The sequence below is a fragment of the Pituophis catenifer genome, unplaced genomic scaffold, assembly GCF_029215685.1.
Source record: "Pituophis catenifer annectens isolate HBS135680 unplaced genomic scaffold, rPitCat1.0.hap2 SCAF_1, whole genome shotgun sequence".
Taxonomy (NCBI): Eukaryota; Metazoa; Chordata; class Lepidosauria; order Squamata; family Colubridae; genus Pituophis; species Pituophis catenifer.
The window spans coordinates 230,702,815-230,718,445 of NW_027256881.1; the positions used below are offsets into that span (position 1 = coordinate 230,702,815).

At 39.5% G+C, this 15,631-nt stretch overlaps 1 protein-coding gene across 6 annotated transcripts in view; it reads right to left on the reverse strand.

The window, feature by feature from the left end:
• TNS1 (tensin 1) overlaps nt 1-15,631 on the reverse strand; it is a 236,648-nt gene that overhangs the window by 184,137 nt on the left and 36,880 nt on the right. For 4 of the 6 annotated variants that reach the window (XM_070952672.1, XM_070952836.1, XM_070952752.1 and 1 more), the window contains exon 1: nt 2,228-2,537. The exons of 1 other annotated variant lie outside the window; for it this stretch is intronic. In XM_070952672.1, the coding sequence (XP_070808773.1) occupies nt 2,228-2,254 (27 nt within the window). In that variant the 5' untranslated portion in view covers nt 2,255-2,537. Of the gene's footprint in view, nt 1-2,227; nt 2,538-15,631 lie in introns of those variants that run through there. One more of the 6 variants, XM_070952525.1, reaches the window with a different exon arrangement.

The following is a 15,631-nucleotide window of genomic DNA, read 5'->3' on the forward strand; positions in this document are numbered from 1 at the left end:
GGTGGAATGGAGATTTTGCAGTATCCTTCCCTTGCCACGCCCACCAAGCCTCACCACGCCCACCAAGCCACGCCCACAGAACCGGTAGTAAAAAAAGTTGAATTTCACCACTGATTATGATGTTGAAATACTTAAGTTCTGAAGGGCATTAGGTTGCCTACACCTGGACTTAAGGTTCATGGTGAACTTACAAAAGCTAACCTCTCCAAATCCCAGCCTGTGTTAGGGATACTCTGCGCAGGGTATTTCATCTGAACAAAAGTATCTACCTTGAGACTGAAAGTGCAGGATTCTTCTCTGAAAACTCATTTGTTCTGCAATGTGGCCAGAATTCCTGCATAAAATGTTCAGTCATTAAACTTTTTTTTTCTTTTTAGCATATTGTTCTGGGCATTATTTTGCCTCCAGCCTGTTGATTTCTACAATCTCCAGCCAATCATTAACTGCTTCTAACTAGCCTCTGGGGTTTTTTTTTTCTTTCCCCCCTGAAAACTAATGCATCCCTTTTCCAGGCTTGCAAGAACTGTTTCCTTTTTCAAAGAACAGTTGAAACCTAAATACATCTGTGCTGAAGTTTTACCCTAAAGTGCAAAACCAAGCCAGATGTTTTATTGCATTCTTCTGACTCTTAAGGAGTGGCATATGAGGGGAGTTGGGGCGGGGAGAGAGAAAGAGAGAATCAGAGCAACTAAACTCGAGAAAGTTTTCTGCCGTGCTGTGGAATTGAAAAATCTTCTGTTTCATGCTCCAAGTGACTTCAGAATCCTTGAACTTGTGATATCAACCGTTCTCGATGGCAGTCAAAATTGAAAAGAGTAATTCTACCCAGGAACATCCCAATCTGAAGAGTGGGAAAACTTACTCTGTATCTACATAAGTCAGGGTTGTACTCAAAATGAGTTTATTGCTTTGGTTTAGCAAACAGGCAGGGAGTGTTTTACAAGTTGGTTACAAACATATATTGAGTAGCAGCTGTCTGTAACCTGATTCATGAAAAAAGTCTAATAAAATCTGAAAAGTTATACAACCTGTTATTTCAAAACATAGCTGATATGAATGTGAATAATTCACAGGCTCTGTGCATTTTACAGATCTATATTTCAAAACGTGACAGATAACTGCAACTTGTTACAACTGCTACGAAAAACAAACAAACACCACCCCCTATCAATTATCTGTGTCCCACTGATTCTGCCACCAACGTTTCCTAATTAGGCATGCTACTTTAGCACACCTATCTTGGGGGGAAAAATGAACAATCCCAAGAATTTTTGCAACTCTGTTTTTATTGCAATATAAACAATCTTAATAAGTAATGTGTATTCATGTTTCCATGTTGTAAAAACTATGGTAAATCAAAATTTCAACTTTACTCTGTAAGTTTGGTCTCATTTTTAAGCACTCTGGAGAAAAATAAGAATTCCTAGTAAGAAAAATTGCATTGAATTCTACCTCTGATACTCTCTTCTTATTGCTTGCTGCCAAGCCTAATATATCCTTGCAAGTAATCTGTTACCATTTTTTGTCTTCACCTAATTAAAAAAAAAATACACGTAGAGGTGTAGAGCTTAAGTGAAGGTACTCAACTCCTAATTTCTCTTCTTCACCTTCTTATTGCAGCTATCATTAAAACTGAAATTACCCAATCCTGGCATTCCTTTATTCCGAATAACGGTGATGCTATCAGTTGAGTGTACAGAAAGATAGATCATCGTTTCTAAATGTCAAGGAAGAGATATGCTGCTCCAGCAGAAAGTTACACAAATATACAACACTGAAAATAGATTTAGGGAACAGAAACAGAGGAACAGAACATAATCTTTCGGCTAAACAGTTACTCCCGTGGGGCATGACTATTTTCCCAACCATTCAACAGGCAAAATTCAGCTTAGTAGTAGCTGACTCTTCCCCAACACACAAACATCAATGCCAATTTAAACTCGCCTCCACAATCCAAGACATTTAAACTGGCTTCTACAATCCAAACTTTCTCAGAAAGTTTACTATTTCCTTAGAATGTTCCATTACCTTCAGAACCTCTCACCATTCATAAAGTATTTACCCCCAATTCCAGCCACCCTAGGTATTCAGTTTTTTTAAAGCCAGGAACCAAAGATCTCAGACAAGTACATATCTTCTTTCCAAAAGCAACTCCCCAAACCCTTTATTTATTTACTCCCCAATTTTTTTAGACAATCAGGAAAAAGAATTGACAGAAGAACAATACCTGGTTCATTACACTTCCAAAATCCATCCTTCTGGGCTGTTTTATTTAAATATTGTCACCTCCAAGATGGTGACTACCTCCAAGGGGACAGGAAACGGTGGGTCTCACCTTAGTTAAGCTTCTCCCTCCTTAGTGATGAGCAAAAGCTAGCCATCGCTTGTGCAAAAGTTAACCCGAGCAGATGGTGTTAGTCAAAGCTGGCAGAGGTAAAAGACGTTACACAGCATTCGATTGAAAATGGAGAGAAGCCAGGGACTTGGATTCAGACATTGGTGAAAGGGCAGCAGAGCTGTTTGCCTGAGGCTTTCAGGGGTGGTGAGCTTGGGAGAGCAGTGTGCAGTGATTAAGCAGAAAGGAAAAAGCTTTCAGAACAGTCTCAAAAGGGATTTTCCTTTCCAATCTCCACCTTATTAGCACAGCCTCTTCCCACCCACCCCCTTCCATGCATCGCTGTCCAAGTACAACATCACACACGCCCAAAAACAACACCACTGGCTGTGCGGGGCTCTCTCTTTCTCTCTTTTTTTTTTTTTTCCTCCTTCAGCTTTAAAGGGCATGGCATCCATAAACCAGCCTGTAGGAAGAATCAGGGTGGGAGTCAAAGGAGAAGGTAACCAGAATAGCTTGAAGGGGGAGTGAAATAAAACATTGCAAAAGTTCTGCACGAACTGGCTGCCTGTCTGAGCCTTATCAGGCGCTCCAGACGTACGGCTGGAAAGCCTGGCATGGCAAACGTGTCACGGTGATGGAAGAGAGGTTCTACCAGCCCTGACAGGACTGTGAGACCCTTGGCCAGTAACCGCCCACGCTCCCTTCCAGAAAATCACCAAACTCAAATGGGTCTGCACTGTGCAGGTGTTCCCACAAAGCTGGAGATGAGTTCTGAGGAGCCAAAATGGACTGATTTACTTTTGATTACACATGCGAAGCTCATATATTGAAGGTGTTAATTTTCCTGCCAACGGATTTAGCCTGAACACTTTTTCCCCTTATATTACCTGCTCAACTACCTACCTATCTATTATGCAAGGATTTTCTATCTTCTCTTTTTTGTATATTACCACCATAGAAATCTCCTCTAATTTTTGAATAACAACCGATTGTGTCTACACATTGCACGTTCTGATCTAATAAAAACAAATAATTCACTTTTAATATATATAATATGGACATATTGGTCATAAAAGACCCCAAGTTTAACTTATCAACATATTTTTTCATAACTACTCCAGATCATTATGGAAACACACACACATCTGGCAATTCTTGTCAGATTGCACACAGAAAAATTGAGAAAGCCACAATGTCCTCCTCCTTAAGCTATAATTCACAAGATTAGATATTTGGTATTCCTTGACCACCTGGTAAAATTAAGAATGTCCGAGTTATTAATTATTATTAATCCAATGAAGATTAGATGCTTAAAGTTTAGGGAAGTCTGAGAGAGGGGGAATAGAAAAGGACAGTGTTCAAGGGCAAAGTTCTTGTTACACACCAAAGTTTATATTTTTAATATAATTTTTTTCATTGCCTGCAAATATATCTCCAGCACAGATTTATCCTTTATACTCTTTTATGAAAAAGGACCTTTAACTGCTGATCCCACAGGCAGCCATGGCTGCAATTAAAAATGTTTGACAAGGAATAATACCCTGTTTGCTTGTTTTAAGATGTCACCTTGAAATCTTCCAGAAAAAAAATCAGTATCATATTCCATTGTGTTACATAAGTCACATAATTTACAGTATACAATGATATCACCATGCAAGCAATGTCACTTAGAAACTGAGTTTCTACCAGATACCTATGCCACTGTAATTTGAAGGAACCCCTTTGGAACATGTCCTCTTAGCTGGGACAGGTGCTAGCATATAGTACAATGAATGAGGTCCTTGGTGTTCTCCAGGTTGGTTGTTATCATGCTATATAGTTGAGCAATGAAATGTCTGTAAGCAAATAACCCAGCTAAGAGAGCACCAAGGATTCTACACTTCAACCCTAAACTATAAATATTCTCTTCTATTGGTATTATAATGAGTATCAGGAAGAATCCATGTAGCTTCTTTAAATTTGCTCATGTACCTGGGCAGCAAAACCCCTTTAAGTCAGAGAGGGGGAGCTATGGCCCCTTTATGATTTGTGGACTTCAATCCCTGAGCCAGCCATGTTGGCTCAAGAATTCTGGGAGTTGAAGTCCACAAGTCATAAAGAGGTCGTAGCTCCCCACCCCTGCTTTAAGTGTACTTCAATAAAATAAAAATAAATAAAAATGGCCCTTCCTTCATTTATTTGCTTATTCATTTGCCTAGTTTTTAATTCCATCAACTGAAGGGAAATCACTCAGCATGCATTGTGTCACCCCTTCCACACAAAATGCATGCATTGCATACCCCTCCCTGGCTAAAAGCCTCCTTCACAAAACAGATCCAGCCTTGATGAGTCAAGCTTTCCGGGTGCCTCCCCCTCTTCTCATCCCTAGGACAGACTTTCTGCACATCTGGATCCACTTGTGGCTTAAACATTAGGGGCACTCAGAGATGACTGCCTATAAAAGCTTGAGCAACCAACTGTTTCGAAGAAGGAAGATTTCTTTAGATTTTTAAAAAGTTACTTAGTCAGGAAAGAATTTCTGCTGTCCCTGAGCTTCCTCATGAGAGGCTACAGTAGACTGCAGCTCCATTGTAAAGCCTTGAAAATGGCATTCCCATGCAAAATGTTTAATCATGGTAGAATCATTTAGAAAAGGACAGTTAACATACCAGGATAGTATGAATGGAGGAAGCCAAAGATGAAGAAAATTGAATACCTCATATAGTGATTTTTTTTTTCCTGGCTTTAATGATTATATTAATATTCACAAATCTCACTATCTTATGCAGTGATACCTTGGAACATATCGATAATTGGTCTTGGAAGGCGCAATGGGTACCAAAAATGTTGAGTACTAAATTTTTCCCATAAGGAAAGCAACTGACACCGACAAGTTCTAGCTCCTGCTTCAAGTACCAAACAAACGATGAGTACTGGAGCAAATTTTTCATGTCAAAATTTGTTGAGTACCAAACTTAATGAGTTTCAAAGCAGTTGAGTACCAAAGTACTACTGTAACTTATTTTTCTACAATCTTTGTGTTTGGTTTGGTTTGCCTGTTTTTCCAAAGGCCATCACTCCATTTCACTTTTATTCTGAGCCATGGTTGAGATGAAAGATCTTCCAAGAGTTGAATTTGAATTTGAACTAGTGATACATGTGCAAACCCTTGGATTTGCGTCTGAAGACATATCCGTTATTCTTTGTCTGCAGCCTTCAATGTGATGATCTCACATTAGATCAGTGATGGTTAACCTTTTTGGTGCCAAGTGCCCAAAGCATGCACGCGAATACACACGTGTGCCCGGACCCCCAAAATGCAATGTGAGCACACACACACATGCATGACCCCAGCTCCCCCGGCATGCACCCCAGGCCTCTGTTTTGGCTTCCAGGTTGGTGCAGGAGGCTTTCCAGGCCCAAAATGGGTGCGGGGGGCTCACACAGTGCCCCTGCACCCCGTTTTGGCTCCCAGGTTGGTGCAGGAAGCCTTCCAGGCCCAAAATGGGTTGTGGGGGCCACGTGCACATGAACCCCCAAAATACAATGCAAGAACCCCCCACGCATGTGCCCCGGCCTCTTGCACATGCTCAGCAGAAACCCGAAGACCAGCTGGCCAGCGGGAGGTGCACGCACATGCACGGTGGAGCTGGGCTGGGGCGACGGCTGGCTTGCCAGGCGACATGGCTCCACATGCCACTTTGGGCACATGTGCCATAGATTCGCCATCACGGCATTAGATGAAGGTAAAACATCTCCTGGCCAGCTATGCTGTTTAAAATGTCCTAAACCATTCTGGGCAAGGATGGGCCAGAAGACCTAGTCTGTGAAATTTGTGATTGTTGGGACAGGTATTTTATGGACAAAATTGCTTGTATTCATTCCAAGTTGACAGCCAAATGGAGAGAATCTTCTGAGATGAGAGAGGTGATGTCTTGCATTGTTATCTGGGAAGCTTTTGAGACCTAACACTGGACTGAGAATAAATTGTATACAAATTGGCCATTAAATTGTTGAAGTACATTCCCTCTCCTCATACCCCCTCAAAAAAAGAAGTTTAAAACCATCACACAATTATCACATCCTAGATACCATGGTTCCTTTGGTAAACACATTGTTTTTCTTTTTCCTAAATCATATGTATTATATCCCTTTTTTATATCCATTTCTCTTTTTACATCTATTACATCCCTTTGCACATCGATTTCCATCCCCATTTCTGCGTCTTTTTCTTTTCTATACAAATGTCTCATATATTGTTCTTTTCAACTCTTGACCCCGAGATTTTTCTGACTTCATGGCTTTTTAATCTTTTGTGATAGTTACTTCCTTTCTGGATGGTGCAACTTCATTGCTCACCTCTGCATTTTCATGCTTGGTTATTTTGCTCAATTATGGCATCATTTTTCCTCACTCAGCCTTGACTTTCTCCAAATGTTTATTGGCTCTGTGTTTGTACTTTTTCTGCAGAATATCTCTGACATAAAATCTGGTTTGCTTAGAATTACATTTTATTAAATATCACAGTATAAACTATTCTCATGGGTCACTGGGTTCTTTCTGATCAAACTGAAACAGTTTCATTTGTAATCACTCCTTACTACCAATGCAATTTTTCTATTTTATTTTCAGTCTGTTATACATCTATTCACATCCTCTTTTCTGCATTTTTTACTTTTCTGTAGACATATCTCATTTATCAGTACAAGGCCCTCTTGTCTTTATTCTAATATTCTCATATGGGGTCCATTATCTGTCAGTTTAATCTTCAATTTATAACAGAATAAAAGAGTTAGAAGGGACCTTGGACGTCTTCTAGTCCAACCCCCTACTCAAGCAGGATTGTGCTATTGGTTTTTTTCTCCTGTGACCCTCCTTTTATTCTCCCTTTCCCTAAAATCCCATAGTTACCAAACTATGTTTAAATTAAAAATTAAATTAAAATGTTAACAGTGCAAGACATTTTCAAATATAAACCCTTTCACAGTTGATATGTAAACTTCTATTTCTGTATAGAGTCTACAACATCTGTTCCACAGGCAACAACTGTTTTGCAAATGGCCAGTATCTTTATTGAATGATCATTGTCAATACTTGCTTCTCATTCTCAGTGAACTCTAATTTTTCTATCAGCTGCCTCAGCCAAGATGGGGAAATGTACATAATTTTCATCTCTCAGTACAATACTCCAAATGCTGGATGAAGCAGAATCTTATAAATCATAATAAGTATATTAGTTTTTGAAGTATCCAATAAGTTCTTTACTTTTTGACATAGATAGATAGATAGATAGATAGATAGATAGATAGATAGATAGATATAGAGATATAGAAATATAGAGATATCTATATCGATTGATTGACCTTTACATACATACATACATAGATACATATATATAGTATATACATATACATACACACACACACACACACACACACACACACACACATACCAGAGGTGGGTTTCAGAAGGTTCTGACCAGTTCTGGAGAACCAATAGTGGACATTTTGAGTAGTTCAGAGAACCGATAGTAACAATTCTGACTGGCCCCACCCCCATCTATTCTCTGCCTCCCAAGTCCCAACTGATCGGGACAAAATGGGGATTTTGCAGTAACCTTCCCCTGGAGTGGGGTGGGGTGGGAGTGGAGATTTTACAGTATCCTTCCCCTGCCACTCCCACCAAGCCACACCCACCAAGCCACACCCACAGAACCAGTAGTAATAAATTTTGAAACCCACCACTGATACATACATACATACATACATACACGTATACATACGTGCACACACACATATATATAATGTGTATGTATATGTACATACACAGATAGATAGATAGATAGATAGATAGATAGATAGATAGATGATAGCTATCTATCTCTATAGGTATATGTATGTACGTGTGTGTAGATAGATAGATGATAGATACAGTAGATCATCTAGCTATCATCTAGCTATCTGATAGATAGATAGATAGATAGATAGATAGATAGATAGATAGATAGAGATAGATAGATAGAGACAGAGATAGATAGATAGATAGATAGATAGATAGATAGATAGATAGATAGATAGATAAAGATAGATAGATAGATAGATAGATAGATAGATAGATAGATAGACATGTATATGTATATGTATATGTATATCTATCTATCTATCAACATAATATTGTGTCATTAAGCACCAGAAAAAGTTGTGATAGCACCACCACCACCAGCTTTCAGCAATGGTCAATCTTTCCCTCTCCTTTTCACTGAAGTATATATACACAATGATCAGTTCTTTATTTTATGTCTCCTGTTTCCTTCCATGCCATTTAAGGTCTCTTCCTATCTACCGCTACAATTGGAAAGCCTCGTGAGGACAGGAAACATCAGGGGTCCGATCCAAGGCAAGATTATTATTTTTCCGACCCTGCCTATTTGAAGCTCTCTTCTTTCCCCCTGGACCAAAGTGTACAAGAGAGGGAGGAGGCCTTTAAGATGCTATATACCACTTATCTGTCTGGCAATAGCCTCCTGGAAATCACCAAGTCGAAGTGCCTGTATGGAGCACAACGCGCATAGGCAGACAGTGCTGACTCAGACGGCATATCCCTCTGACTCACTCTGCCAGCCAGCAAGAGATTTCCAGCAATGCAGATGATGAAATGAAGCAGAGGAATGACAGAGCTGACGAAGTGTTGACCCCAACGACGTGTAAAAGTTCTACATGGGTATTACCAACTGATATGGAAGAGCAGCTGCGAACAAAGCAGCACATTTTAAAGCATTCTTACTCATGCTCATAAAAATGACAACAATACCAAGAATACCAAAAACAACTTCATAAAGCAGGGGTGGGGAACCGTGGCTCTTTTATGACTTGTGGACTTCAATTCCCAGAATTCCTCAGCCAGTGTGGACTTCAACTCCCAGAATTCCTCAGCCAGCGTGGACTTCAACTCCCAGAATTCTTCAGCCAGCGTGGCTGGTTCAGGAATTCTGGGAGTTGAAGTCCACAAGTCATAAAAGGGACATGGTTCCCCACCCCTGTCACAAAGGTACCAAGAACAAAGGCCCATTTGTTCAATGATTACTTTCACAAATTTGAAGGAATCTTCTAGTGCCTGATCTAAGAATTTATTTATTTATTTATAGAATGTTGCTGGCATCCCCAAAACACCTCAGCCCATCCAGCTTTTACATTTTATATGTATGGGTGGTTTCTTGTAAGTAGAAACAGCTTGGTTTTGCAAAGGAGCTGTTACGTATTTCTTTTGTGTGTGTGTATTGCTGAAAGACTTTCAGGTTTCACTACATACAATCGGTTCGCTCGGATCTTTCCTGAACGTGATTTTGATACACAAATCTGTAGCTATTTATTTATTTCTGTCAATAAACATTTCTATCAATGAAACATTCACCGAATGATTCATAACCAAAAACGAAAGCCGTAAACCAAAACAGGTTAAAGAGCAGCACAAACAATAATTATGTTGTGAACAGCCAGCCTACATTCACAACACTGCCAGTCTAAATGCCAGAGAATGTCTGAGTTTGAATACGCCTCTTCTTTCAGGCCCAGGCTTTAGCATATGCCTTCAGGAGATTCTCTCAAACTCTCATATCTTAAACAGAAAAATAAGTTATCCTTTCCCACCCCCAAAAAAATAAAAATAAAGCAGAACTCTGAGGATATGGAAAAAGAAGTTCCTGCACCTCAGCTGAGGGGGAAAAAGAATGCACCATCTCCTCATTAGCTCTAATAAATGGCTGAAATAACCCTGAGAAGCCAGGGAAGGTCCATGGACAAAGAAACACAGAGGGTTGCTCTTAAGGACCATCCAGGATATGCAGCTGGTTCACTAGCAAACTAGTCCTATCTTGTGGTTTGCCTGGAGCACTGCAGATATGTTGTAAATCAGGCTTCATATGTCCTAGGTTTTGAGGATTTTCTTTTAAAATAACATGTGTTTATCTTTTATGAGGTTGATAACATGTGATTATCTCTTGTGAGGTTGATTTATCTCCAGAAGGAGGAAGAAAGTATAATAAAGAATAAAATACATTTTATTCCCTTTTTATTTTTACAGCCGCTCCTCGTTTCACAGCTACCTCATTTAGTAACAGTTCACGAATACAATGATAATAAAACAATTAAATCATTTTCTGACCAATGCATGCACTTATGCCTAAATCTCTACACCAGGCCACAAGTTACACCTGAGAGGGAGTAGGGTTCAGGTTGCTGCATGAGAGAACTTGATATGAATTGAGGTAGCAGCAACCAATGATCTTTGCCGTCCCTCTCTCGGCCACTTGCTTTCAGTCACGCGGTTCACTTCATGAACATGTTGTTTAGCAACCATTTTGCTTACAATTTTTTTTTTTTAATTTGATTTATATGCCGCCCTTCTCCAGAGACTCAGGGCGGCTTACAATGCGTTAAGCAATAGCCTTCATACTTTTGTATATTTATACAAAGTCAGCTTATTGCCCCCACAAACTGGGTCCTCATTTTACCTATCTTAGAAAGGATGGAAGGCTGAGTCAACCTTGAGCCTTGGAGAGATTCGAACCAGCAGTAAATTGCAGGCAGCTGTGTTAATAACAGGGTGCATAGACCACTGTACTATCAAGGCTAAGGAACAAATTGCAGTTGCTAAATGAGGAGAGGGTATATTCACCAGAATGGCAGTCGAGGTTGTGGAAGCCCCATTCCTCTTAAAGACCAAGCTTAGAGAAAATGATACCAGACTCTCTGACACTGAGGTGTTGGTGGCACAGACACCACTCTGGGGTCAGAGTGAGTTGATCTAAAGAGCTTCTGAGAGAGAAGGTTTAAGACCTCCAGTTTCCCACCTTACAGAGCTAGCTGGGCTGCTACATTTGTAAATACATTCAAAGGCATAAAATGAAGATGCCTGGAAGAAAATATATACTGCCAAGAAACTACAAAGAACACACTAGGCAATTCTCTCTAAGAAGAGCAGCCCACAGTTAGGCAGCCAGCTAGGGAAAATGATATCTGCCTACTAACTGCTATAAATTGGATTCTCATTATATAGAAGCAAATAGATTACATCAAACTATGGTAAACAGCAATCAGGGCTGGCAACCATTTGGATAAAAACAATTTACATAATCTATCATAAACACTTACAAAATTCAGCCTAGGATAACAGTAACTGCTTACATGGATATTCTTCTTTCCTACATAAACGCTGCTCAGTTTTATGCAGATTGGATTTCAGTCTCTGGAGCCAGAGATTCTACATGATATTCTGAACTGGGTTAACAGTTACTTCCATTTGACTTGTCACTAATGAAGTGAGCAAAAGAGAAGTGGGTGTCCAGGGATCGGAGAACACTCCATTTCTCCAAGCGTGACTACATTTTTGAGATTCCAGAAGCTGCTTTCCAGGCTCTGTGAACTCCACTTCCTTGAGAAAAATATATAAAATCTTTATGGCTTCCCAAAAATATAGGGAGAGAGAAATTCTGGGAGAAAGCAAAATCCTCCTACTGAAAGAATGCAACTGCATTAATAGCAACCAAACTTCAGAATCTGGAAGGAAAAGGTGATCCCTCGGAATATCATTCCCACAAAGCCAGCCAAAATGTATGGTTCCTTCTGGAATCAGTTAGCAGCATCTGATGATATCTCAGCAGAGAGAAATTCGACAGGAAAGTTGAACAGACTCTTTCAGCCAATGGAAGAGGCCAAGCCATGTTTCCAATCACTAAGGGCCAGGGTTTCAGTTTGCTATCCGGAGCTGCCTTTCTTCATGAACAAAACAAACAGAATTATGTTAAATATGCACATGTGCTTCACTTACATAATTCATAAAGGCTGTTAGGATGTCAGATTTCTCGGCTGGAGAAATTGCAAGACATACCTGCTCCACACTTGAGCACAAAGACCAATAGCTATACATGCCCATTCTGTGCTGTCCCTATTTTGCTAGAATTAAGATGATTATGTGAGAGAAAATGAAAAAAAAACCACACAAAAAAGAAATTCAGTTTCTTGTATTTCCAAAGAAATGTCAATATGAAGAAGTTTATAGAGTTGCACTGATGTGACGAAGGCCATCTCATTTCCATAAATTTCATGGACCTTCATGCAAGTATCATCAACTATCTATGCTGCATTGTATCTGAAGAAATCCATACAAACGGGTTCTTTCTTTTATTGTATGTTTTTTGATACCCTAACAGATCTTGAGATTAGGCATTACAAAGATGCCTAATTTGTAATGATTTGGTCATTTGACCAAAACATTGGTGGGGACATGCTTTATAACCATCCTGACCAACAAAGGTATAATACAAATAATTAAAGTGTTTCTTAACCAATCCAGTTCCATTACATAGGTCAATGGGGATATATTTTTTATAGTGGCAGGAGGAAAAGGAAAACGTCCTTCATTCAGAACAGGATTAATTATTTGTTGTTCTTTTTTTCAGCTTGTAATATACAGTAGGGGTTCTTCTATTAAAAATAGTAGGAACAAAACTAAGGTTAGTAACAGTGAGATACATAACTAAGAATAGACTCTTGGAGCCCCAAATAGCTGAGGTTAGGTATTTCAGAGTTGTCTTCATAATTGAATACCAATGACACATTCCAGAAATATTCTTCCCAAAGCTCAGTGGAGGGACACATTCTCTCTGAGCCAAATAATGACCCAGAAGTTTATTTCCTGTTCCCAGCCTTTCTCAAGACCTAGGCCAAATCCTGGAATGTGAATAGCCACTGACGTTAGAGACGACGCTCTTCTGAACATTTAGCAGAGGATGCGGATGGGGAGGGGAGAAAATGCCTCTCGACAAGTTACCAAAAAGGTGGGGGGGAATCTCTTCCCTTCCTCGGTTTGTAAGATACTTCAAACCACAATGGTCCTGCATCTTTCCTGGAGAAACTGGAGAAAGATGGATGAAGTACAAAAGAGCAACAGAGAAGGAACATGAGATGCTGCCTTTCTAAGCTTCTTCAGTAATCCAGGACTGCACTCTGAAGATGCATCTTAGTCCCTGGACACCATCCCTCTCTCTTCCCCTATTTAACGGAGCATGTGAAGGACCATGGGCACAGTCCATTCAGGAAGGCCCTAAATAAACAAAGAGATAAAACTGAGATTCTTTCCTTTAGGATAACATCCTCAGATGGACAAAGATTCCATTTCCTCCCCTACTATAGGTAGTACTCGATTTACGACCACAGTTGGGCCCAACATTTATCTTGCTAAGTGAGAAATGTATTGTGTTTTGCCCCATTTTACGACTTTTCTTGCCATGTTTGTGGTAAGTGAATCACGATAGTTGTTAAATTAGTAATACCGTTGTTAAGTGAATCTGGCTTTCCCCTTGACTTTGTTTGCCAAAAGGTCACGAAAGGTGATCACATGACCACATGGGACACTGCATAAATATGAACCAGTTGTCAAGAATCCAAATGTAAATCACGTGTCCATGGGGATGTTTCAATGGTCATAAGTGTGAAAAAGGGTCATAGGTCACTTTTTTCAGTGCCATTGTAACTTTGAATGGTCACTAGATGAACTGTCGTAAATCGAGGACTACCTGTATTGAGCATGATTAAATTCACGCAATGGGGAATGGTTGCCACACATTAGGTTACCCCTGCTGAAGAAAGCTGGGGTTATAGAAGGTACAGAATTATAAGGCAGAACAAGACTACGGGTAAAGATGCTACATGTTTCAAATTATTTTAATTTTCATATTGTATGTATTTTAATCTTGGCTGTTCACTGCCTTGAGTCGTTCGGGAGAAGGGCGGTATAAAAATTTAATCAATAATAATAATAATAATAATAATAATAATAATAATAATAATAATAATAATAAAATGGTGCCAAGCTGGAAAGTTCAAGAGTAGGCTTGAAAATACTAGGATTTCAGTGTTCTGAAGCTGCTGAAAAAATATTGATTTTTCAAGAAGATGGTGCAACTTCCTATGAAAACAAGGTTTGAACCATTGAAAAAGATTCAATAAGTACAAGATTTGATAAATTTGTATAAAATGATGTGGGGAAAGTAGAATTACACAATAAGGCTAATAGATCAATAGGGATTCCACACTGTATGATTCCAAGATATTGTGGTGGCCACCAATTTCAATACAAGTAGTCCTCGACTTACAACAGTTCATTTAGTGACCACTCGAAGTTACCCATGACCGTGAAAAAAAGTGAGTTATGACCCTTTTTCATACTTACAACCAATGCAGGATTCCCACGGTCACATGATCAAAATGCAGACGCTTGGCAACTGAATCATATTTATGACGGTTGCCGTGTCCCAGGGTCATGTGATCAACTTTTGCAACTTTCTGATAAGCAAAGTCAAAGGAGAAGCCAGATTCACTTAGCAAGTGTGTTACTAACTTACCAACTGCAGTGGTTCACTTAACAACTATGGCAAGAAAAGTCATAAAAGGTAAAGGTAAAGGTTCCCCTCACACATATATGCTAATCGTTCCCAACTCTAGGGGGCGGTGCTCATCTCCGTTTCAAAGCCGAAGAGCCAGCACTGTCCGAAGACGTCTCCATGGTCATATGGCCGGCATGACTAAATGCCAAAGGTGCACAGAACGCTGTTACCTTCCCACCAAAGTTGGTTCCTATTTTTCTACTTGCATTTTTTACGTGCTTTCGATCTACTAGCAGAAGCTGGGACAAGTAACGGGAGCTCACCCCATTACACAGCACTAGGGATTCGAACAGCTGAACTGCCGACCTTTTGAATGACAAGCTCAACGTGAGCCACCGCTCATAAAATGGGGCAAAATTCATTTAACAAATGTCTCACTTAGCAACAGAAATTTTGGGCTCAATTGTCGTAAATCGAGACTATCTATACTTTTAGGAGACTAGATACATTCAAGGAGGAAAAGCCATTAGTAGCTGCTGGTCATGAACGCTATATAATTCAAGAGACAGTATTTCCAGAAGAATGCAAACAAAAGGATTGTCCATATGTCCTATTTCTGCATTTGCTAGTTAAGAGAACAAAATGCAAGACAGATGTAACCTTGCTCTGATCTGCTTTCTTTCTTTTTTTTAACATTCCAAAGTTCTTCTATCTGTCTATTATAAATATGAGAAAATAATAGATTTGAAGGACGGAAAAGTTGAAAGCAGCAGAAAGAGGCCTCTTCCTTTTCATTTTTTAAAAAAGAATTACCCAAAAGTAGAGAGAACAGAAAGAGGGTTTTTAATCTTACAGAATGAAAACTGTAAATCAAACATGTTACAAACTGGATGGAAAATAACAAGAGTATCACAGTGCAAATATAAAATGAT